Here is a 26,843-nt window from a genome sequence, read left to right as displayed (position 1 = left end):
ACATAATTGATTAAATCCTTATTTTAAAACCTTGTATTTGTATTTTTTTAATCGATTTATTTATTAAATTAATCGATTAAACAAACATAACTATTTTTTATCTTTTTTTAAACTAATTTTCATATTACTTATTATGAAATTTTTTCTAGAATTAACAATCTGAAGTTCATCAAATACATTTTAGAACAGAATAAGATTTCTGATACACATAAAATAAATTATAGAATAAGTTTTTTAAAATAAGATTTTCAGAATAAGATTTCTGATACACATAAAATACATTATAGAATAAGTTTTTTCAAATAAGATTTTCAGAACAAACTTTCTAGAATATTATAATATCTTCTAAAATGTGTTTTTGAAATAATTTTTTGTAACAAGTTTTTCATACCCATTTTTGTTGTTGTTCTTCCTCTAACTACAATGTTTTTCTTCTTCTACTGTGATGATGGTCCAGAAGCGGCAGTGGTGGTGGCAGCAGTGAGGAAGAAGCAATCAGGACAATTCGGTCATTTCACTAAGTACAAATTTCAAAAATGGGGGTGCATAAAGTAAAAGCCGGCTATATATTTTTCTAGAATGACCAGGGCCTGATCCAATAAAAGCCCCAAAAGGAATGATTCGGGAAAGTAAAAGAGCAACAACATATCAGTTTTGACGACGGGAAAGTTACGGCGTAAGAAAATCTCTTGCAGTGTATCAACAGGAGTTGAATCTGTCTTCTACCTTGTTTTGTGAGACAAAAAACTAGAGTGTTAGAAGAATGGAGGAACTAAAATCTGCTATGGAGGAGCACATGGAGCTTATGGCAGATCTTGTTCAGAAGTTCTCCTCAGATATTCGTGCTGGCTTTAGCCCCGCTTATGATAACTTCGTAGGTTTCTTCCATGCCATTGACTGGAAGGTAGCTTTCCAATTTAGGATTTTCTTCACTCTGTTTGTTCTTTGTTGATTTTAAAATTTAGGTTCACTGTTAGTTCTTTCTTTTATATTGGATCTGTGGGTTTTCAGTTTAAGCTCCATGTTCTTATGTTCTTGGGATTCACCGTTTGTTATGTATTGATTTTTTGATTTGTGGGTTTTCAATTTAAGCTCATGTTCTTTGTTCTTGGGCTGTGAATTGTGGATTTGTGGTTTCAATTTTTGATTGTCTACGATGATTGTCATAATGCATTACTTCCTATAATTTAAGAGGAGGTAGGGACTTTGAGGTGTTAGTTACTTGAATGACAGCTGCAGTTTAAAGTTTGAGCTTTTCTTATGACTTGGAGGACGATTTTAGTCCTGAATTAGATGGTTTCTTTCGTCAAGTATCCAGCCACATTTTATTAACACCTTTCATCAACCTTTTGTGTTAGATTTGAAATTCATAATTGGTCTTAAACATTATATTTCTGTATTAGAATGCAATGTTTGATTGAATCAAAATAATTCCTCTCTTTTCTTATCGAAATCCAAATTAAAATAAATATTTACTGGACGGATGGGAGGCTTTCAAAAAACTTTCCAGATGAGAATGAATTTCAAATCAGAAAATGAAAATATTTTCTAGTGATCAATATCCTGGTGTCATTGTCGAATTCTCTAACTTTACATGATGGTGGTTGTTTAAATAAATTCAATAATCTTGTTCCCATTGTTTGAGTCCATTAAAATTATGACTTATATGTGTTTTTATTGTTAGTGATGCTTAATTTTGTTGTTTGAGTCTGACAGAATAACGTGATCTTGATGCTTATAGAATTTTTTTAATCAGGTGTTTCATTGTATTTTGTTTTAGTTTTTGGGTTTCAGTTATCATTTTATTCAGTTGGGTGTGAGAATTCTAGCCTTGAACTTGAAGTGCAAAAGATGGTGTAAGTTTCAAGGTTTCGGTTTTTTCTTCCTCGTGAAATTTGTGTTTGGAATGTTCAGTGCTGGTTTGTGCTGTGCGTCTCATGATTTTGTTCTCGGATCACATTTTCTGCCATTATATTTTTTAATGGCATAATCTTATGAATTTTTTTAGATGTTGTGTTTGGTGACATTTGATTAATGGAGGAAGTATAGGCGGGTGATCTTTATGAGATTTTTGTTGGATAGAAAAGAGGGATGATTGGATGAAAACTATTACTTGATTTGCAATTTGGTGTAGTCAGTGACCATTTCTTTACTGTTGTGATCTTCTTAATGTTGCATACTGGACGCCTGTGGATCTGTAATGCTATCAAAGGTTATAAACAATATGATGGCTTTTGTCTTGTCAATTTAATAGAAAATGATCAATGGAAGAGAATTCATGTTGGTTCTTGGCAGAATTATCTTGAGATTTCATATCTATATACTGCTATCTTATGTACAATGCATATAGTATTTACATTATGTACTATGGTTTTTGAATCATGACTTTCAGTGTTTTCTGGTCTCATATTGTTCAATCTGTATCATTTTTCTTTTTCTGAACTCTCCTAAGATCGACACCCATTGGGTTTACTAATTTTTCTTTTTACCCTTTGTTTCAGGAACCATGGCTTATGGGACTAGTAGGATTCCATGTTGCGTTGCTTCTTGTAGCTATCATCTCTAGAAAGAAGACGAACTTTCAAATGTTTTTGTTCCTTTTGACATGTATGTGGATTTCTTATTTATTTTTTAGGCTGAATTACAACTGTTCTATTTCTTTTGAAGCAGCTATCATCATTCCTGTTTCATTTTGTTGATTTCCTTGGATCCTTCCTGATAATAAGTTAGTGTCTTGCCTTTGTTTGATGAAGTGGGCTAAAATAAAAAACCTGTCAGAAATTGTGTGAAAATGAGAGGAGTGCTATCCAATATTATGTTTGGCTTTAGGCTTCAACCAATTATTTTTCTTGTTAATGTTTTTTGCAAATATACCTACTATTGGCAAATTAGTGAGACAAAATCCAGCCATTTTAGCTTCTTGAAACCATATATTCTTTTGCATTGTCAAGAGCTCAAATGATTGTAAATTTCTCCATATAATTTATGTAGCGTTTCTTTTTTAAATGAGAAATTTGATGATGGATTATCATTTATGTCAAGTACCCATTTACTCCAATTGAATATTCAAGCTCATTCAAAATCAATTGTGGAAAGTTAGTAGCAATCTTTTAAGACACTTTGTTCTAACAGGGCTTGGTTTAGATAATGGGTCAAGTGGCACAACTTTTGGAATCTATACGAAGAGGATGAACGTTGTAGGGGGATTTGGATGAGTTGACTGGGCAGGTTGTTAGTATGTAGGAGAGAAAGATTAGTTTGATAAAGGGGAGTGCATTAGGGCTCTTAAAGAAATGTTGATGTAATTTCATTGGACTAATACAGTATTAGCAAGTTTCTTTGATTTTTCTAGTTTCTCAGTAGCAAATATGGACATCACGGGTTCTCTGTACTAGTCTTACATGTGCTGAACTCATCTTTCATAAAACACAAAAGTTGAATCATACTTAAAGTTCAGTCAGTAGAGTCTAAGAATTTTATTCTACTTTGATGCTAGTAATATCTTTCTGCAAAAATCTGTTGCTTTGTGCCTTTAAAAAGAAATCAAGTTATAGAGATGGTAGGGCAATAATTGTACCATACGTTTTATGTTAGGCTGAAATTTTGAGACACAATTTTCTTTTTGGGGTAAATTAGTTAAATTCTTATTGGGCAGGATTTGCATAGAATCTTTATAAATTTAAATCCTAAAAAGAGAATGATGATGCAGGCAACGGTTGTTTAATATAATAAATATTGGGTTCTGTTTAGGCTATCGTAGATTTTAAGGATATTAGTTTGAAATTGGCTGAATATTGTTCATCTACAATGGTCTAAACAGTAATATATCATTTCATTATAAATCATGATTAACCATCTATGTCCTGAATTAAATGATTCCTTGATAAATAGGCTAAAAAGAAATTGTCCAAGACTAACTACCCTCGAAGGTTAAGTTGTTTGCTATGCCTAGGAATGGTTTTACATCCAACATGCATCTTATGCGCCCTTTCGTTATAAAGAGCAAATGATGCACATACACTATACCATCTTAAAGGCCATCTGTTAAAAAATTTAAAAAATGTTTGTTGTAGTTATTGACCCAGTGACGGCTATATTTATCTTTGACTAGTATCATTAAACTTTGTTGATAACAAGTGCAGTTTTTGTGACTAGTTGTTTATCATTTTAACACTATCGATCTTCCACTTTTACATCAACATTATGTGACTTCTACTTTTTGTGTTGGTGAAGTGTTTATAATCCCTGCCACATGTGATTTAACTGTCATTAATATTTTCCATCCCCTTGTATGCTTGCAATCTTGCAGATATTTCTGAAGTTCTAGTCTGTATTAACTTTCCTCTTTGTTCCCACAATAGAACATTATGACGTTGTTAGCGTCGCTTGCATTCAATCTCCCTTGTGGGAAAAGACTTGGTTGTTCTTGAAGCTTGTCTTAGCTACAAATTGTTTGATGCAGTGGTTGGTGTATATCTTGCTGAGACTCTGAACAGATTTATGGGTAAAAACTGGAAAAACTTCTCTGGTCAGAACTACTTTGATCCCAGTGGACTATTTATGTCGGTTCTTTGGTCTGGACCTCTTCTTGTCATTTCTATGATAATCTTGGTTAGTATTTTCATTCACATAACCATTTCAGTGCTGCTGGTTTTTTCCTTTTCACATTTAACATTGACTTGAAATATCTTTCTCTATGTGCAGATCAATACACTCTTCTCCTTATGTTACTTGATTGTTAGGTGGAAAAGAGCTGAACTGAGACATCGTGCGAGAGCAGCTCGTAACAAACAAGAGTAGTTCCTGCTATTGGCAATGTAATCATGTGGTTTTACAAATGAATTTTGTTTTTCATTTTTAAGATTTACTTATTTAGTATTTTTATTATTTCTAACTATGTTTGCGTACACTTTTCACGGCATTTTTGTTTTTACCTTATAACTCCCTTTATTAAAGGGGCTGAGAATTTGACGAAGTGCTAATGTGACTATATTAACGAGATTGTAGGGTTGATGATCACTGACAAAATGTGTCTATATTAATGTTTTAAGTTGTAACTCATGTTATGGGACCAAGATTTTCAGGTTTGAATTACAGTGAATAGATAGTAATTTGAACCGATTCAAAGTAAAACCCGGAAAAATGATCTTAAAACCAGAAAATTCAGATAAATTGGATATATTTTTTCAATTGTTTGAATCTTTCTTAAGCAAAAACTCTCATCTCTAAACAATAAAAAGATTGTAATATAGTATAAATTAGAGTTTAATTGAAAATATAACTTGCAATTAAAATGTTATTTACATATTTTAAATGTTTATCTTTTTATAAAATCTAATTGTATACAATAAATATATATCAAGTAAATTTCGCATGCTAAAATATTAGTCATGTTCAACTAAGAAGGTTGTTTCCACAAACTTATTATCTAACCACAAATAATATTGGGTTAGGTTTGTTGATTTCTAATTCTATATATATATATATATATATATATATATATATATTAAACTCAATCCAACCTTTTTTAGTATTGAGAGGATCGGATTGAAGAAAAGTGAATGACATCTTAAGGAAAAAATATTACGAAGAAAGGCGTTTTCAGAAGAAAGTGCTATAATCCATGATTTGAAAAAGTCAAAGTGAATGCTCTCTCTAGCATTTTTAAGTTTGAGATATATTATCTTCTCAAACATCACTCACTCATCAAGCTTGCTTACCTTTGGTGTTCCAAAGATAAAAATGTCCTTTAAAGAATAAAGTAGGTTAGAGGTACATGCTCTTCACTCATATAAAAAAGAGTCATGCTTGAAAGTATTCTCACATCATTCCAACAGCTATCTATGTCACATCAACCTCAATTTGATGCATTGAGCCTCAAATTGAATTGAGTTTTCATAATAGGTTGACATATGGAAACAACGAACCATTCCTTCACCATACCCTCTGTTTTGCGCTCCTCTAAGCTTCACTAAGATAGTTTCCTTATCTCACTCCATGCAAATCATGGATCAAGTAGATGAAGCCTCGGTTCGTCCCTTGGATTGTTCTCATCAATCCTCAAAATCTATATGAAAGTGAAGATGTTGATGAATGGGAAGAATATGAAGATATGTGAACTATTGAGACGGTGGAACATTAAATGTATGAAAAAGGACTCTGACGGCAATGAGTCCTCCAAAATAAACAACATTGTCTGAAAAGCAATTTTTTTTCTTGTGACTTGTTGTAACGCTGCCTCTATCCTTCCCCCTCTTACAAGCTTGTGGTAGATAGTCCTTAGATGCAAGCACTCTTTCATTTCTATAAGGGTAAAAAGACCAAGGAGTTTTCATGTTGGTCAACGCACATTACAGTACAAGAAAATCATGAAATAATTTTAGAAGCAAAAAATAATTAGTTGTTGTAGTTGCTACCAAATTTACAATCTAAATAATTGGTAGTTAAAACATTGGTTGCTAATTAGATACTAATTTAGAAACCATTTAACAATAATAGAAACTAATTTAGAAACCAATTTTTTTTTTGTAGTTTCTAAAATGGTTTCTAATTTAGTTACTATAGCAACTAATTATTTTTTGTATCTAAAATTGGTTTCTATTTCATTTTTTTTCTTGTAGTGTTATACTAACATCTATTATGGAAAAGACCCAGATCTTTGGATGTCTCATGACTTGTGTCTGTTAGAGAAATACAAGTTTTGTGTAGATTATATGAGTGGTTTTCAATCGGAAGATAATCCTCTTCAATATGTCAACACCCTTCCAACCTTTTAGGCTTTGTTTGGATTAGAGGATGTGGCGGAGTGGAAAGTTGAGAGTGCGGGGGAGTGGAAGTATGACAAAAGTTGAGGTTGTTTGGATTGAGGAATGTTAAAGTGATCTGTGAGGAAAGTTTATTGAAGTATGTGAGTGTTGTGATGGTTGTAAGTGTATTTTGAATTATTTTTAATGTTGTAAATTATAAGATTACAAATTTATCCTTATGTATATAAAAAAAGAAAAAAGAATTAATTTTGTGTATATTTTAGTTAATTAAAATAATATGTAAAATTATAATTATAAATAAAAGAATATAAAAATAAAATAAATAAATAAATAAAATTAAAAATTTAATTATAATTATATTATTTTTAATTTTATTAATTTAAAATTAATTTTGTTAGTTAAATTAATGTATTTAGATAGTTTTAATATTATTTATGATTATTTAATTTATATTATTTTAAATAATGTTATTATATATATATTAAATAAAATCAAAATTAATAACATAAATACAAAAAATATATTTTTAAAAATTAAAAAAACATTGCAGTATGTAAAGAATATTTTTAAATTATTTTATTAATACCACGCTGCATCATGCACATACATTTTAAGGGGTAAAAGTGAAAAAATACCACTGTTGATGTGACTTTCAGCTCAATTCTTTTCATGTATGTAGAGAAGAGATTTTAACTCATTCGCATGTTTCCGCGCCTTCAAATATGCACATTTATCTTGATCCGAACACGAAGAATTTCATACTTCCGTCGTCAACAACAGTAAATACGTGAATCCAAACAGACACTTAATGACATAACCTTTCTCCACCCATTACTCAAATATGCACAATGCAGATGAAAAACTATAATCCGTTGATAGATGTTGATAAAATCACAAATGCTCATGCTTCATCTGAAAAATAAAGTCAAGTTCCACGTCTGATAGGTGAATTAAAGATTATTTAGATAATAATTTTCGACCAAGACTTCAAGTTGATACGTGAAGAATATTCCAAAGCTTAAGTTTGAAGAAATAAAGAATATATTCTATGTTTTTCCTAAGAAGATCTCCACCAAACAACTATGTTAATATCTTTTAGGATGTGAGCTAAAGTTGCAATGACCACCAACTTTGGCTTAACTATCTATCATGTACGGTGTGCAATTTTAACCATTGGTTGGTGATGGAACAACCACCACATCTTTGGCTAAGAGGAATTGAGAAGATGAAACCTCGTGCAGGAAGACTCAACACTTGAGAGAAGAATATTATAAATCTCTTCCTTATTCTCGCTCTTGTAAATAAATTGTAAAAAAATAGATAGAAGTAGATTTTTTTTATAGAATTAGTAATTTCTTGTGTAAAAGTAGGAGCATAGTGTGTTGAGATTGTGAGAGTCTATGTTCAAGAGGGGGGTGAATTGTCCTTAGGAAAATATTCGCAAATATACTCTTTAAGAAATCTTGACAGAAAAATAAATTGATTTAAAGAAAAATAGATTGATTTTTCTAGTTTAAGAAGTCGTTTCAGAAATACAACAAATTTGTTTTAGGATCAACAAATTTATTTCTGACTTATCAATTCAGATCTTTATATTGAATAAAATGTTAAACCTTGAACACAATGAGTTAACAAAGATTTAACTTCAATTTTAAAACAAAAACTTGAGAATCAAAACAAATGAAACAAAATATTTAATTCTGATTTTCAAAACAGAACCTTTAAAACACTTTGTTCAAATAGTTTTACTTAAAACAATTTTGTTAAAGAGATTTAGAAATAAGAACTTAAAACCATTAAGCACTTTTCAGAAATCTTTTAAAGCCAATTTTGATAGTGATGAAATCTTGAACCTAGTTTTAGAACAAGATTTCTTATAAGAGCTTTAATCCAAGTATTACCCAGTCAAAGATTAAGGATACCTTGAATTTTAAGAAAGATTAAAGTGTTATCAAATTCTTGAAAATAGAATGTGATTCAGACCAATAATGCAGTTAAAAACAACAGATTCAATTTTGAAACAACCGATTTATTTCATCACAGTTTTCCAGATTTTAGTTTTAGAACCAATGATTAAGGAAGAAGAATCGCACACACAAATTTATACTGGTTTACTCAATAAGAGCTACATCCAGTCCCACCTTACACCAAGATGAATTTCACTAAAAAACAAACAAGCTTTACAAACAACTCAGTTCTTGAACCCTTCAAGAACCAAGAACACAAGTTGAAACACGCTATTTCAGCAACACTTTACATCTAGAAACACTATCGAGAAGTATACACAAAGACACTTATACAAAGAAAGAAAATTAGGAAAGAGAACACCTTGATTGCAGACTTAAGAGTTCAAACCAGGACTCTCACAGCTGCAGCACTTGACAGAACCTTGAATCCCAAGCCAAAAAGAACCAGCACAAGAACACTTTAAAAGTTTTTAAAAAAACTTTCAAAAACTAAGCTCACATGAAAACCTCAATAAAAATACTTGAAAACTGTAAGAACTTTGTAGTTGTTTGAGATGATTTGGATTGTGATATTGCTCTCCTTTTATAGAATCCAAATCAAAACATTTTTTCCCAAAAGAGTTTAAAAATTGTTATAAAACAATAGATTAAAACTTAAAAGAACATATTATATTTTGAGAAAACACTTGGTGGTAACATAACTAACTTCTGGTTAGTTAAAAACAGAAAGTGTGAACAAAACCGAATTTGGAGACAAAACAAAATATTTGAAAAACAAAACAATTTTGGTGCAGTATAAAAAGAATCAATTGTTTTGTCAAACAACAGATCAAAATATAGTGTAGTAAAATCAGTTTTGAAAAACTTTGAGCAGGTTCTTAAAACTCCTTTTAAAAGATCTTTGTGCTTAAGATCATCATCATGGCTATGAGATATGGGGTTGAATCAAAATGCAAAAAACTACTTAAACAACTTTAGCCTAACTAAGACCATGATATACAATTTATATACACTTTCAAACATATTTTCTTCATCAAACTCTTCTTCATGAAAGTTGAGTAAAATTTTCACTTATCCTCAACATAGTGAACCTCAATTAAGGTAGATTGAGTGGTCAAAATCCTAGTTCCCAAGTCAATTTCGTCCACCCCTAATTAGGAATCAATTGGAGAGTCAAAAACCTTACAAAGAAGGTCAACTCACGACCACAAATCACCCATGCAAGCATCACAAGGCCATGCACAAATCAACCAAATTCTAGCACTTATATAGGCTTAAAAATACAAAGAAATGTTGAATGTGGGACTTGAAGTACAATGCGCCTAACTTGAGGATGTGTAGCTGCAATTTAGTCTTACATTCCCTAGATCAATAAGTGCAAAAGACTTATGCATCTATAAATAAGACCACTTGTTTCCCTTTGTACTCACTTTGAATTGAACTTCAATTGACTAGCCTATTTTGTCTGTCTTCTTGTTCTTTAAAGTTATTGAGTAGGCTCACCACCATGGATCCTTCCCTTAAAGTGAAGGCCTCTAGTGTCGTGTTTCACACTAGAAACTTGGGAAAAAATTTCTCAAATCTTCTTAGGTCTTTCACTGCCATGGGGAGTCTTGGAGTGCCTTCCATCATTTGGTGTAAAAGGATCTACTACCGAGAAAGATAAGTATTGTGACCTATCATAGAGTTTACATGAAGAGGAGAAGAGAACTTAATGCTCCATGACATGCATTTAATGTTTCTCAATGTCAAAGCTCATGAGACGATAGCAAGAGTAGAAAGAAGAAAACTAAGTGTGCTCAACGCTACTCAACGACTAGAAAAGGAAACACAATAACTACCTTTTGCAAATCTATAAAAATATTCTCTTTAGCCATCCCCTAGTTCCTCTTGTAGAATTTTCTTCCTTTTACTTTTGTCTCACCTCTTCACCTTTTCCTTTCCTTTTTTGTTTTCTATTTAATTAAGAAAAAGCTTCCAAAATGGCAACTTATATAAGGAATTCAAGTGTGTAGTCATGAGTCCCACATTAGGTGAAGATGGACAAAATATAAGGAGAAAGACCTACAAACCCAATACTTTAAGATTTTGTTGAAGGTGGTGTCAATGCCTTTTATATATAGGCTGACTCATGACTCATAACTAATTGTTTCCATGACTCTCAGGTTAGATTGATTCTTCCTGATACGTCCACTCGAGAAATCCAATAATTAGCATTGCCTATGAAAAGTAGTCTCTTATATATGAGTTGACTCATGACTTAAAGACTTATCGAATCCACATCTCTCATATTAGCTATTAACTCTTCTGGATAACATCTAAATGTGAAAGGGGTGTATATGTTCCAGAAGTAAACCATTTCAGAGAAAGAAAAATGTATAATGCTTTTGAAAACAAAAGGTTAGAGATAGGTTTCATCATTTCAATATTATGAATTTTCAATTTTGTCAATATTATTTTGCTGAATTTGATTATTTTTAAATGGAGCCAATAAAGTCCTTTGTGTGGATAGTAGGGGAGAATTATTCAAGAGAGATACAAACATATTTAAGTTTGTACATTTGCAATAACCTTACAAATACAAGAGTCCTAAATCATAAATTTAAATTATAAGAAAAAGTCCGCATTTAAATTAAATTAGCCGTTGCACGTAGTGAAAGCAACGGTCACCATTCTCTAGTAATTCAATTCAAAACCCTCATCTCTCTCTGTCTCTTTTATTTGTTAAACCTCACTCTCATGCTCACTCCTTCAAACCCAAATTCTGCAACAGTCATCGAAAGCCAGAGAAAAAGCACAGAGAATGGGTTCAGAGAAGGTAGCGAAAGGCGAGGAAGAGGAGGGTGAAATCCCAGTGCTGACGGTGCTCAAGAACAACACAATCCTCAAGAACATCTTCATCGTCAACAAGCCGCCGGAGGAGCAAGGGAAGGCATCACGTGGCGACCACGTGGATGTCCTCCTCGTGGGGCGCCACCCCGACTGCGACCTCATGCTCACGCACCCCAGCATCAGCCGCTTCCACCTCCAGATCCGCTCCAATCCGTCCTCACGTGACTTCTCCGTCGTCGATTTGTCTTCCGGTAACCTATCCCTCTCTTCTTTTCTTTCTTTTTCTTGTTTTCATTAATTGGTTCGATGTTGAATGAATGAACGAACGAACTATGGTGATGATGTTGCAGTGCATGGAACGTGGGTGTCGGGAAAGAGGATCGAATCGATGGAGCGCGTGGAGATGAGGGAGGGGGACACGCTCAGGATCGGGGTTTCCAGTAGGGTTTACCGTCTGCATTGGATTCCGATTAGTCGCGCCTATGATTTGGAAAACCCGTTCGTTGCGCAATTGGATGTGGTTGCCGAAGAAGATGAAGAAGAAGAGGAGGAGGAGGAGGAAGAGGATAAAATGCAGGTACGATACAATTGAATGCTTCAAAGGAGGTGTTTGCGATATCTCTTTTTACTTTTTTTTCGTTTCTTTTGAATTGTATGTTTAATGATTTTTGCATTTTGTCCTTTAAATGAATCAAACATTGGGTTTGATATGACTTTTAAGTTGTTGATTGTAAACAATAACTAACTTATTGTGCGCTGTGATTGTGATGATTGAATGGTGGTATAACTATTTTCTTATGAATTACTTTGTTTTGTTTGAGTGTTTCCGTAATTGAGTTGCATGAGAAAAGCTTGAGGTTCATATGTAGTACAATTATAAGCGTCAAATTAAATTGTGTTCAGTGTACCAAGAAGCTTGACATAATTGGTAGATAATTTAATACCAGGTTATTTGCATGATATGATATATAAATTCTACTTTGTTGATCTTTATGCCTTGAAGAGATACCAATGGGATTTAATCAGTGATGTGAAATGTGTAAATTATGTTTGAACTGGGTACTGATTGTGAACTATGTACCAGGCTTGCTTTGCTTTTTTCTTTAAGAATTATAACATGATCTTTATGTTTCTGCTTTTGGAACCTGCAGAAGTTGAATGGCTGTCCTGCTGAAATGGAAGTGGATTTAATTGTTGAAGATATAAGTTCTTTGTTCCTTGATGAGAATATGGAACTAACTGTGGAAGAGGAGATTCACTTGGCACCTAGGATGCTGGAAGAAAGGAAGAGCTCGTCAAAAGAGGAAGCAATTCGAATCCCAAGAGACATTGGAATATCTGATGGTGAAAACAATTTGTGTGACTCTGCGAGTCGGGTTCTATCACCACCTTATGTGGAATCACTTGTCCAAAGTCATGACATACTGACAGAGAATTTGTCTGAGACTTTATGTTTGCCAACTGTGGAAGCTGTTTTGGAGACCAAAATGCTGCAGTTCCATACTCCACCTGATACACTTTCTTCCCCATTACCACCTGGTCATGAAAATTCGTTTGAAAAGCCTCATACCAACTTGCCTAAAGAAACTGAATGTGAATATGAATGTACACATAGAGAAGATGAAGGTGTTGTAGATGCTTTTGATGAGAAAAGTTTAGCTGAAGATGTAATAATGCCAAAAGAATCTATATTCGAATGTACCCTCAGAGATGATGGAAGCACGTCAGATGTTTTTACTTCTGGAGCTGGAAATATGGATTCTGAGGATATGTTTCTACCAGTCAAGGAAGCTGTGCTTGGAACCATTGTTGAGAAGAGTATAATTGTAGACATAGTGGCTATTGATTCTCCATCTGACGTAGAAAATAGATCACAGTCACAGCTTCTGAAGGATAAATTTTGTCATGACCACTCACTCAATGAAATAGCTCATGTTAGAAACAAATGCACAGGTGGCATCTCCCCCACATCACGTCAGATAGAGCCCGTCAATTTATCAGTGGCACAAGAAGTAGTTTTCAATATAATGAATAAGGACCAGACCCTGCAGTCTGATAAGGAAATCCTTGAAAGAAGTGTAAAAGCAGTGGAAAAAACTTCAACAAATTATAATATTTGGTCAAGAAGAGGTAAAGCTACTAGAGCTCCTCAGGTACGAACTAGCAAGAGCACAGTTAAGAATGCAGCCAATGTTGACGCTAAAGTTGCAATGAGCAAGGAGAAGGATATCAGAAATACAACAATCCCAAATAATCTTTTCTCTGAATTGGATGGGGAGGTAGAGGAAGAAATCTTCACTTCAGATAAAGAAAACTTCAGTCCAAATACCCTCCAGAAGCGATTATTGAAGAAGGGTAAAGCAGAAGAAATTAAACATTCCAGGTCACTAAGGTCACGACCCCTTTCAAAGGATGCATCTAATTGTGAAAACTATCCAAATGAAAGGATAGGCCCTGCTTTATGCAAAATGAACCAGACGGATATCATAAACAAAACAATCTCAAAGGATCTTTTCTCTGTTTCGTATGGGGAGAAAGAGGAAGCACTCTTCACTCCGGATAAGGAAAACTTAAGTCCAAATACCCTTGAATTGAGGCTTCTGAAAAAGAAGGGTAAGGTAGAAGGAATTAAAGGTTCCAAGTCAAAAGGGTCACCTCTTTCAAAGGGTATATTTAATCCTGACATATATCCAAATGAAAGCATAGGCCCCACCTTATGCAAAATGAACCAGACGGATATCATAAATACTACAATCTCAGAGGATCTCATCTCTGATTTGGATGGGGAAGAAGAAGAAATCTTCACTCCTAACAAGGAAAACTACAGTCCAAATACCCTTCAGTTGCGGCTCCTGAAAAATAAGGGTAAGGTAGAAGAAATTAAATGTTTCAAGTCTCAAAAGTCGTCACCCCTTTCAAAGGGTACGTTTAATCCTCATATGTATTCGAATGAAAGCATATGCCCCGCTTATGGTAAACTGAACCTCAATGATACGATAAATAGCTCAATCTCAAAGGATCTTTTCTCTGATTTAACTGGGGAAGAAGAGAAAGAAGACATCTTCACTCCAGATAAGGAAAACTTCAGTCCAAATGCCCTTCAATTGTGGCTTCTGAAAAAGAAGGGCAAGGTGGCAGAAATTAAACATTCCAAGTCTTCGTGGAAAGAGAATCAGAAGTTGCAAAGAAAGCCTTTAGGCAGCCAAATCAATTTGGCACAGGAGCAACATCTTAAGACATCTAAAGACAGAGTGGAAAGGGTACCTTTCCAATCACTAAGCAGCTCAGGAGACAAGGGAAACCCTGTTTCTTCTGCCAAAAGCTTTCATTTCAGTAATTGTGGGCAAATTTTAGACCAACATATTGACCACCGTTCTGTAAGTCTCTATGGGAAATATCATGCATTCATGTTGCTTAATGATTCAATAAACTGGGTAGAGTATGTTTATATCTACTTTAATTTGCAGGATAATAGTGGGGTGCCAAAGAAGAGCAGCTGGGACATGATTGTAGATACTACGTCTCTTGTGAACAAGGAATCAAGAAAAGCTCTGCAGCTTTTACAAGGTCTCAAGGGGACTCGGTTAATCATTCCAAGATTGGGTAATCTATCTTAAACTATCATTTTCCTTATTTTTTTACTGTTTTTTAAATGAAGTAGTGCTGTTTCTCACAAGTCTATTTATCACTCTTCAATGTCAGTGATTAGGGAACTGAACCGTATGATGCGAGAGTTCAAAATCTTCAGAAGAACTTCAGAGGCTTCTGTGGCATTGGAATGGATTGAGGAATGTATGGTGAAGACAAACTGGTGGATTAAAATCCAGAGCTCAGTAGACGAAGGAAGGCTAATTGCTCCAACCCCACCTGCTTCTCCCCAGACTCAGTTTAGTGAAGAGAGTGGAACTTCTCTTTCATACCAGAAATGCGTGGAAATTGCTTCACCAACTGTAGAAGACCACATCCTTGACTTTGCTCTTCTGTACAGAAGAAACCAAAAAGATGGACAACTTGTCCTACTCAGTGAGGATATCACTTTGAAAATCAAATGCATGGCAGAGGTATCAAAAGTTATTATCACATATTACTCCTCTCTCTGGTATTTTAAAACTTTTTGACACTACTCTTTCTGTGACTGCTTCAGGGTTTGCTATGTGAGCCAGTGCAAGAGTTTCGTGAGAGTCTAGTGAATCCATTCTCTGAGAGGTTCCTGTGGACCAATAGCTCTCCTCGAGGACAAACTTGGTCTTGCCAGGACGACGTAGTTTTAAGAGAGAAATATTGTCCTGCTCCTTTCTGCAAGTCATCAAAGACAACTGCAAGCGGTTTAAAGCTCATTCTGCTTCACAATTCCAAGTATGGGCTCTGAGCCACTCACAAACACAGTTCAGTGGATCCTGCTGAACAGTTTTGGATTTTTGTTTTCTTCTAGGAAACATGACCTATAAATCAATGAGATTTTATTCAGCTTGGTTGCAAGCAATGAGTAGGTATCACTAGATTGATCACTTAAAAATAAATGAATGTTTTTTCTCCTAAAATTATGCTGATAAAATGATAATTCATTTATATTATAGTATGTAGTGGCTGTTTGGTAAACAACTTAAGTTGCCATATAAATAAAACTAATAATAGAGTTAAGTTTGTTTATTATGTTATCTTAGAACGTTATAACACAACAATTATAAGCACAAGTTGATTTTATAATAGAAGAAAAAATTAATGTTAAACTGATTTTAAATTAGTAGTATATCAAATAAAATTTCATAAATGTATTTAGTATATAATATTTTTCAATATTCCTCTTTAAACTTTTCCAGTATAATCTACAAACGAACTAATTTTTTCTCCCATGAATATAGTGAATGCAGGGACCCAATTGCACAATTTGATAAAAGGGTAGGAAAATTCCCATCTATTACACGTAGTAAGGTTTGTTATAGACATTTTTTTTTTAAAATTATAGATTAATAACTTTAAAATATAATCTTTAAACAAAACTTTATAATATAACAAATAATGAAGCTTTATCAGATAACTAAAAGTAATATTTTATACTGTGATTCAATTAAATAATAGAAAGCTTTATCAGAAAACTAAAAGTAATATTTAAAAATTGTTAGCTATATTGTTATTAAAACCCATACTATTAATTTTACAAAAAAAATACATTAAAAACTATTTATTATAGGGGTGGCTAGGGTTTGACCTAGGGTAAATACCACTCTTACTACCTAGAAGGTGGTCAACAAAACCTAAATCTAAGTGCACTTGAAATGTGGGACCTCTTAATTTAGGCAATTGATATGGCACCCAATTACAGAGGAAAAGACAAAAATACCCTTAAAAAATGGGGTACATATAAATTACATTCCGGACCCCCTTTTCCGGAACACAATAATCTCTTCTGGATAAATTTTTTTGAAATGTATTATTTTCAATTCTGGATTTTTTTATTCGGAATGGGATTTTGATTTTTTGTTTCCGGATTTTTATATCCCGAACACAACAATCTATTCCATATCTACTTTTTTGGAATGCATTATTTTCAATTCCAGATTTTTATTTCTGGAATAAAGGGTATTTTCGGAATTTTTGAAATTGTGTTCTATGCATGAAGGAATTGTCCTTACTTTAACTTATTCTTTTATTTGGACCATCAAAGTGAGCCTAATTTATTTACAAAACCTTGTCTTTTAAAACGACCAAAAGAAAGAACATATAATGTTCTGGCCTATATCCGATTCTTCTTCTTGTAAGGTCTTTCTGAAGTTTGGTGGGGCCATGTCTTGAATGCTGAGTTGATTGATCAAATTGTGGAGTGTCTGTTGTGTCATTAGTCATCTGCTTGTCGAGATGGTTTGTATCACCATGCAAAGAGTTTCCCCAACTATTGTTGCTTCTCCTTGGAACCTGAACAAGATCCTATTCATACCAAGTATTCTAACATTTTTTCTACAGGTAAACCAACCTTATATACTTCAAACCTCTCACTTCTTATTTCAACTTGCTCATTTTGGTACAAGAAGCAAAAAACAAACTCCTTTGTTAGTTGAATACATGTCTCACCTTTTATTGTGGTTATGTGTATATATGCAGGGTTCTCTTTTGCATCATCTTCTTATGCTAAGATGATTACTGTCGAGCAAAAATTGTGATGGATTTGTGTCCTCCTCTTTTCAGTTTTGGTGATGGTTTGCGGAAGTTCCATGGATTGAAGGTGGAACAAGATCCTCCTAAGAGTGATGATGATCTTGAAGGTACATGAGAAGTAGGAAATTGAGAGTGGTGAGGCCAACTCTCTTTGGAAGGTGACGGTTTAGGAAGATTAAGAGCCTAACCTTAAGAGGTTTTTGGCAATGAGTGAGAATGACACAAAATTGGCAGCATTTCACTAATGATTTAATCTTTCATTTACATGACCCAAACTCCTCTATATATAGCAAGAGTGGGTTGAATATGAAAAGAGAATTGGAGGGAATTTCAAATTAAAAGAACTTTGAAAGTGGCGCCCATTTTTACACTTAGCACATGGAGCACATGTAGCATATTTAACATGTGATGGAAAACATTTAGCACATGCTAAATATGAAATATGTGGAAAATGTGCCTTGGTTAAACATAACCGGCCTTGGTTAAAATTAGGTGTTTTGAAATCCTAATTTAACCAAGGTTGGTTTTTAGGTGCCAAATTTCATCCAAGGAAAAATTACAAATAAAATTCCTAATCTAATTTTGACAAGAAATTAAAGTCTACTTTACACTAGAGTTTTTGGCATGTAAAATGCGTCCTCTTGACCCCTCTTGACAATAACTCTAGTGGTTGCCTCAATTTGACATGTTTGGTGGCCTTTCAATGGATTAGTGTTGGGGCCTCTTCCATCATCCCCTCCCTCTTGAAAAGGATTTGTCCTCAAATCCAAGGCTTCGTCCTCGTCATTAGTAAAGGGATGTAGGTGGGCTGGATGGTGTCCATCATCTCCTCCTTCTTGAGAAAATCTATCCTCAGATCCATAAGGTCGATCTCGGATAGCAACCTCTTGCTTTGACAACTATGCTCGTCCTCCCGGATCAAACGTCCATCTATGGGAATCATCAAACAAAGCAAATGTGTTAGTTTGAGCAGTTGTATAAAAATCAATTCTATTAAGTTGCCATTCTTTTTGTTTTTCTATTGTTTTTGGCAACTTATCATAATATTTCTCTATTTGTTGTTGTATTTGTTCTTTAATCCTCTCATGCATTTTTTAACAAATTCAGTTTTGGTAACGCCTTCCTTGTTCACAAAAGTTTGTGGGTTAGGAAGGTTTAACAAATCCAAAGGAGTAAGAGGGTTAAATCCATATACAACTTCAAATGGGAAAATATTGGTAGTCTTATGAACTACTCTATTGTATGTAGAATCAATATGGAAAAGATACTCATCCCTAGAGTTGTGGTTGTCTCTCATGATTACCCTAGGCATAGTAGAAAAAGCTATATTTTCAACTTTGTTTTGACCATTCGTTTGAGGATAACTAGAAATTGAAATTCTCAACTTAGTTCCAAATTTTTCCAAAAGAGTCCTCAAAAAATGGCCTATAAATTTTGGACCTCTATCCAAAACTATGCTTTTAGGTAATCCATGACATCTTACCGCTTCTCTAAGGAAGAGCCTATCCACAACCATAAAAATGGAGTCAAAACCTTTTGTTGTCCTAGGAAGCTCTAATATAAAATCTAGGCATAAGACATTGCCATGGAACTTTTGCAAAAGGTAAAGGAGTATAGAGTTCATGAGACATTGCCTTAGAGTTAGTTTTAAAACAAGAAATGCATCTAGGGTAATGTCTTTGAACATCTTTCCTCATGGGTGGCCAAAAGAATTTTCCTTTAAAAAGCTCTAGAGTTTTATCAACTCCAAATTGACCCAAGAGTTCTCCTTCTTGAAAAATTTCTTTTTTATGTGTGAAGGTAGTCTCGTTAGTACGACCATGGAGCATGAAATTTTCAATACTTTGCAATGGTCGTCTCAATAAGACATGACAAGTTTCTTTAGGCACTGCATCACATAAAACTTTATCTTTGTAGGTGCCTATAGATAACTCGACCTTCACTTGTTGGTTATTTTCTATTTTCATATTTTCTTCACTCCCATTAGTTTCTTTGTCTTGGCTACTATTGTTATCTTTGTCCCTTAAGATCATAGATCTTTCATTGGAACAATGTGATGCTAAATGATCATTACCAAAACATTTAAAACATGGAATTTCTCTATTTTGAGTGTGTGAGATATGTGCGTATTTGGGTAGGTTTAGGGAAGGTTCTAGAGATGCTTCTTTTATATGCTCTTCCCCTCTTTGGACCTCTTCCTTGTTATGAGATACAGAGTTTGAACTTTGTTTTTGACTTGATTGTTTTCTCAAAATTTGTTTTTCAACTATGCTAAGTTGAATCAAGTCATTTAAATCTTTATAGGGTAAAAGTTCAACTTTGTTTCTTATCTCAAGTTTGAGACCACTTAAAAACCTAGATATGGTGGTATGGTTGTCCTCATTAATCCCTGCCCTTATTATATATAGCATCATCTTTTGCCAATATTCTTCTACACTTAGATTTTTTTGATGAAGTCCTTGGAGTTTGTCCATTGACTTCCTATTGTGGTAGGAGGGAATATGGCGGTGTCTTAAAGCTCCCCTAAGATCATTCCAATACTCTATGGGAGGGTCCTTATGAAGGCGCCTTTTACTCTCAAGGGCATTCCACCAATACATAGCATTATCTTGAAAACTTAGGGTGGCTAAGGGTACCTTTCTTTCCTCACTTACTCTATGGCAAGCGAACAATTGTTCTACCTTCATTTCCCAATCTAGATAGGCTTCTACGTTTTCTTTTCCATGAAAATGAGGTAGATCTACCCTAACCTCTCTTGGGCTCTCTTGTTCTTTTCTTTCTCTTCTAGTTCTCCTAGGGGGTGGTTGATAATAATCATTTATCCTAAGACTTTCTTCCCCAAAAGATTCATGATTGTGAGAATTAGATGCATGTGAATATTTTTTAGATCTTTCATCCTTTTCTTTAGCCATTTTCAACTCTTTGATTTGTGCCTCATGTTCCAATTGTCTATATGAGAATGATGAAAAGTCCTTGGCTAATTGTTTTAATGGACTTTATATCACTTTCACTAGATTTAGAAGAGTGAGTTGACATGACTAAAGCTTTGTGTTAAAAGTATTTTAGCTCAAGAAAGAAAAGGAAAGTAATGAAGGTAGCTTTTCAGGAAAGAGAGGTGAATCACTAGGATCTCTTAAGTACCAAGTCTTTCCTTGCCAAAACCTATCCCTCAAGACTTCACACAATTCTTTTTCTAAGTAATTTACTTAGATCACAATTAGGAATGAAAAGTAAATTTTTATGTAAAGGAAAACAATGCAAAGCAATTAAACAATGCAAATCAAGTTTGACAATACAAAACAAGTAATTAAAGTAAAGCAATTAACTAAGCACAAATTAAAGATTGCTAACTACAAAGCTTTAAACTAGACGATTCCTAAGGTGAGACTTCTAGACACTTGGAGCCATGGAAGACACACTCACCGTCTACACATAATTAATCCACTAATTAATCAAGGTTGAATGTAATTACAACTCAAAGAAATACAAAGAAATTGAATTACTCAAAATAAAATTCAGATTTCCTAAACTATGCACTCATTGGCTTGTGGTTGATCTTCCTTGATGTGTTCTACAACGTGTATGTATTTGTATTTGTATTTGCTGCAGCTCCTTGCCTTAACCTCTTATGGTTAGCCAATTAAAATCTTCAAAACAGTACTTACTAAGTAGGGATGGACTCACCACAAGGTTAAATTCCACTTAACAAGCACCAATTTGAATTTTGTTCATCAACAATTTAGAGGTCAAGAAATGAAAGCAAAGAACAATTCAAATTTAAAACTAGGACAATAGCAAATGGATTTGATTTATAGGACACAACTAGAAGGAATATTGAATAAATTAGACAAGCAATAAAAATAGGCACTCAACAAAAGGTAGCACACAATTGGAACCTAGAGAATGACACTAGAATTGATTAGAAAAAACCAAAACAGTACTATTGGAAATTTTTAGGTCCAAAAAGCGTGACTTATAAAATTTATGTTGAGCTGGCTATTTGAAATTTGATTCTGAAATTTGAACCACAAACAATTCAAGGTCTTAGCAAACTTTTGGTGCTGGAATAACACCAAAACTATGCACCAAATAATTGTGATAAATTTTTCTAAATTCTTGTCCAACTACCGTATATTTTGGCGCCAGGACGCACACTTTTTTTGTTTTATTTATCATTTTTTCTCTATTTTGTCTTTTGATCTGATTCTTTTTTTCTTGATTTTCTAATACATCAAACTGTATAGATCCAGATTTTCACAATTTTTCTTCAATGTATTTAAAATTCATAACAAAAAGAACAGCCAACACAGAATTTGAAAAACAGAGTAATCCTAATTCTGGAATTTTAAAACAGAATGAAGAACTTCAAAAACACAATGGAATGAATGTATATGAATTTGTATGGATCTAACATACAAATATGAACTCAAACTAAAAAGAAAAATGCACCAAAGGATCAACAAACACATAATTATAAATCTAGACTCAAATCAAATCAAGAAACCAAAATTATCAACAAAATCACCACTACATGGATTTGATGACAAATTAGGAGAAACATGACTTGACAAAACACAATTGGATTCAAAAATCAAAATGACTCAAATGAACACAATATGAACCAATTAAAAATGCAATAAAGACTCAAATAAACCAAAAACAGAACAGCAACACAAACTATATGGAATCCTACATAAAATTGCACAAGGATTGTTGAAGAACAATTGAACAAGATGCACCAATTGGAATTTCCAAACAGCACACCAATTCAAAACGAAAATTAAAAAAAAAGCAAGACAATATGGAAGTGATGAACAAAAAGGAATCCAGAATCAAAAACAAAAATTAAAATGAAAAGAAGACACTTAGCTCTTGAAGAACCATAGCTCATGATACCAAATGATGGATTTGTGTCCTCCTCTTTTCGGTTTTGGTGATGGTTTGCGGAAGCTCCATGGATTGAAGGTGGAACAAGATCCTCCTAAGAGTGATGGTGATCTTGAAGGTGCATGAGAAGTAGAAATTTGAGAGTGGTGCGGCCAACTCTCTTTGGAAGGTGACGGTTTAGGAAGATTAAGAGCCTAACCTTAAGAGGTTTTTGGCAAAGAGTGAGAATGACATAAAATTGGTAGCATTTCACTAATGATTTAACTTTCATTTACATGACCCAAACTCCTCTATATATAGCAAGAGTGGGCTGAATATGAAAAGAGAATTGGAGGGAATTTCAAATGAAAAGAACTTTGAAAGTGGCGCCCATTTGTACACTTATCACGTGGAGCACATGTAGCATATTTAACATGTGATGGAAAACATTTAGCACATGCTAAATATGAAATATGTGGAAAATGTGCCTTGGTTAAACATAACCGGCCTTGGTTAAAATTAGGTGTTTTAGAAATCCTAATTTAACCAAGGTTGGTTTTTAGGTGCCAAATTTCATCTAAGGAAAAATTACAAATAAAATTCCTAATCTAATTTTGACAAGCAATTAAAGTCTACTCTACACTAGAGTTTTTGGCATGTAAAATGTGTCCTCTTGACCCCTCTTTGCCCAAAACCTCCTAGGTTAGGCTCTTAATCTTCACAAATTCGCCCTTTCCAAGTAGATTTGGCCTCACCACTCTCAAATCCTACTTCTCATGCACCTTCAAGGTCACCACCACTCTTAGGAGGACCTTGTTCCATCTCCAATCCGTGAAGCTTCCGCAATTCATCAACAAAACCGAAAATAGGAAGGCACAAATCCATCAAATTGTTAATGCTTTCACTTTGTGGAATTGAAGAGAAAGATAAGGAGAAAGGTGAGAGAATGTCAAAGATGGGTTTGTGGAGTGTTCAGTATTCACCTAATGATAGACCTCTTGTAGTTAAGATGCTAGAGGGTGAAATTCAAATTTCTCCACCTCCTTTTTCCTTCCAAAACCTGGTGGTTGTTAAGCCAAACATTACTAAAATAGGAAGTAGTACCGGAGATTCAGAGGCTACAAAGCCATGGGAAACAACATCAAACCCGAAATATGGCTCCAAAATCAAGAGCGATACATTTGAGATTGAAGAACTTACTTAGTTGTATAATAACAATACATGTATTGTTCTGCATTAAAAGACTTGTTTTGAGCTTTGTTGAATTTACAATTACAGTGCACATTCTGCAACCCATTTTGTTGCCAAAACTAATTCAAGAATCCAACGAAATTCAAAGCATAAAAAGTAAAAGATTAATGTGAAAGAATGTTTCAAATGAAGATGGTTAATTTTGACAAGATAAAAAATTCCTAGAAGCACTTATCTCTCTCAAATTCCAATAGAAAGGAGATTAATTGGAATGGTAGCATAGGCTTGGATAGAATGATAAGTTCAATTTCGTGAAATAAAAAGAATATAACAGTAAATTATTTCACTCCCTTGTCATAGTTGAAGTTTGTGTAGCTTTTGATAAGGGTATTCCTAGAATGAGTACATGTAGAGTATTCTTATTTGTATAACAAATGCAATACTACACAAACAGGGGGCATTTGAAGCATACAACAATTTTAACTGCATTAATTCTTTCAAAATTTTATTCCCAGACAATTAATTGATTGGTAGAAAAAAAAATGTTTTGTTGTTTCTGATGTCAATGAGCAATGTTCACATAGTGGGAGACATTCTGCTTACAATCAACAAGATTAATTGCGGAATTTAGAAGCCTAAGCTACTTAAATGCAAAAATCAAAAAATGGAAGAACAAATCCAACAATACACTGTTAGAATGGATGGCTTTAAACTAAAGGGGGGTAAATTGTTTAAAGAATATTTTCACAAACTTTTAAAACAAGAATGAATTTATCTCAGGAAACAATTAATAAGAAATTCAGTTTACCAAAAAACAGCAAACAAAACAGCAAAACCAGAAAAACAATCGGTTGTTTCACAGAAACAATCGGTTGTTTCACAAAAACAATCGGTTGTTTATACCAGCAAACAACAAACAAAATTGAAATTAAAGAGTTAAGGATAGAGAGATTGCACACAGATGTTTATACTGGTTCACTCCAAACCCAGAGCTACATCCAGTCTTCTCAGAAACCTTGAGGAAATCCACTAAGCAATCACAACTTGATCACTTACACAACAACCAAGAGAATGACCTTGAACACCTCAAGACACACACTCTTCTTGACCAACACACCAACACCAAGATTGCTGATCTTGATCCCCTCAAGAACACACAGCCAATCTCAGCAAACACAGAAACGAAACTTGTTTCACAAAGTACAAGGATTAAACTTGTTACAGAAGATAATCGGAAATCAATACAAGCAGAATCCTATTCCACAACTTTGATCAATCACAAACTTTCAGCAATCTCAGCTCTTTGAAAAACTCAAAAACTCTTAGCAAAAACTTGTCCAAGATTGATTCTCAAATCTGTTTTTCTGAATTTATTCAAAGATGTAGTTTGTTATCAAATCTTAACAAACTCTTAAATTGCATTAAAAGATTGGTCAAAGCATTTAATGACTGCAGCGTAATCAGTTAAATCATTTAAAGCTCAGTCAAAGATAAAACAGTTTTTCTGTTATGGTCCCAAAACAAACAATCGGTTGTTTCTTCGAATGAATCGGTTGTTTTGGTTCTTAACAGTTCAACCATTTTAAAAACAGTTTTCAATCTTTTTCTCAAAACATCTAAGTATAAACAATCGGTTGTTTCGACAAAACAATCGGTTGTTTTAACTTAGTTTGAAAACATTTTACTTTCACAAAGATTGAGATGCTTATGCTTTAGATTCGATCAAGGGGTGGATTACAATACTCAAACTACCCAAGAACTATACTAAACCAGCATAGCAACACCAAGCACAGCCAAGGCTTCAACGTCCTTCAAAGGGTTTGGATTCTTCAAAGCTTGAACACCACTTGGTTCAACATACACAAGTAAACAAGAAAGGAAAAAAGAGACAAACCTGGAGAGATTGAAGCACCGAAACCCCGAAATTCACTATAGTTTCTATAATGAAAATGCATCGCAATCTGGAATGAAAATGCACCACCTCGAAATAATTTGTTCACAAAAACAAACAACACACTAAGAGTTAGGCACAAAAATGATTTAGTTCGTACGAAATAGGGAAAGTGAAAATCAATTTTGAAAAACCAATTAAGGCACAAGCAGAGAGGATATCGATTAAGATGATGAAGAAATCAAAAGAGTTGGAGATAACAATGAAAACTTCATTCACGAGCTCACATGCGATTTGCTCTGAAATGAAACCTGACTCTGTGTGAACATTTGACTCTAAAGTGAAATTGCGCCTTGTGAATGGTTTGCCTTTGAAATGAAGCTGCCTTGGGAACGTTTTGCCTTTGAGAATGTTTTGCCTAAAATGAAGTTGCACCTTGTGACAATGAAGCTGTTATGAGAACGTTTTGTCTGAAATGCAATTGTGCCTTGTGAGAATGAAGTTGTGCTCTGGTGAATGTTTTGTAAAACACTGTGTAAGTGTGATAGTGGGTAAAAAAACTAAAGGTATTTTTGCACTCTCTTAAAATATAAAAAAAAATTAAAATAATAAAAAAATTTCTTTAAATTATTTAAAAACCATCAACACTTAACTAGGGTTTAAAAAACCTCAAGTATTTGGATGTTTTACTAGAGATTATTGTAACCTCCTCTAAAAATACCCTTGATAAAATTAAAACTTTTTGGAGTGAAAACTCTAAAAGATATAAAATGAACTTAAACATGGAAGATTTGCAACAATTTTATAAAGCATAAAAAAAGACAACAGAAAACAAAAGATCCAATTGTGTGACTTTCTTTTATACCAAGTTTGTTTATTTTATCTTGAACTTTAAAAACTATAGTTGTTTATAAAAGAAAACTTCTTTAAAGAGTTCACCTTAAAGAAATTTTCTTCATCTTCATGTGTATTTTTTTTTTTTTTTAAGATAAACACTAACATATTATCACTTGTTCTGGTTAAAATTTTTAAATGTCTTTAAATTAGAGCATTCAAATTAAGTCTCATTTATTCATATTATTCATAGTAAGAGATGTATTATAAAATGTAGTTAATTATTTATTATCTTCAAATACCATTAGTAGATATCACTTTATTCTCAGTGAAGATTTGATA

The 26,843-nt window shown here is 33.5% G+C and overlaps 2 protein-coding genes across 3 annotated transcripts; both read left to right on the top strand.

Annotated features, from left to right (window-relative positions):
* Window positions 1-626: 626 nt before the first annotated feature.
* Window positions 627-5,019, top strand: LOC137837416 (Tmem18). Of its 2 annotated transcripts, none has more exons than XR_016520629.1 (4): window positions 627-904; window positions 2,502-2,607; window positions 4,310-4,611; window positions 4,705-5,019. XR_016520629.1 is itself a non-coding variant. In XM_068646399.2 (4 exons), the coding sequence occupies exons 1-4, from the start codon at window positions 764-766 to the stop codon at window positions 4,798-4,800; spliced, it is 492 nt and encodes a 163-aa protein (XP_068502500.2). In that variant the 5' UTR covers window positions 629-763; the 3' UTR covers window positions 4,801-5,019. The 2 variants fall into 2 exon arrangements, 1 of the variants encoding a protein (XP_068502500.2); XM_068646399.2 differs by having other exon boundaries at window positions 629-904; window positions 4,463-4,611.
* A 6,319-nt stretch (window positions 5,020-11,338) lies between these two features.
* LOC137837417 (forkhead-associated (FHA) domain-containing protein) lies at window positions 11,339-16,145 on the top strand. The gene is made up of 6 exons (XM_068646400.2): window positions 11,339-11,817; window positions 11,917-12,143; window positions 12,718-14,943; window positions 15,034-15,169; window positions 15,269-15,627; window positions 15,711-16,145. Exons 1-6 carry the CDS (start codon window positions 11,538-11,540, stop codon window positions 15,933-15,935), a joined length of 3,453 nt encoding a protein of 1,150 aa, XP_068502501.2. The 5' UTR covers window positions 11,339-11,537; the 3' UTR covers window positions 15,936-16,145.
* Window positions 16,146-26,843: the final 10,698 nt, after the last annotated feature.

The sequence above is a fragment of the Phaseolus vulgaris genome, chromosome 4, assembly GCF_051622355.1.
Source record: "Phaseolus vulgaris cultivar YP4 chromosome 4, ASM5162235v1, whole genome shotgun sequence".
NCBI classification, from domain to species: Eukaryota; Viridiplantae; Streptophyta; class Magnoliopsida; order Fabales; family Fabaceae; genus Phaseolus; species Phaseolus vulgaris.
Note: the sequence above shows the minus strand (reverse complement) of the source record. Positions and strands in the feature narration are given on the sequence as shown.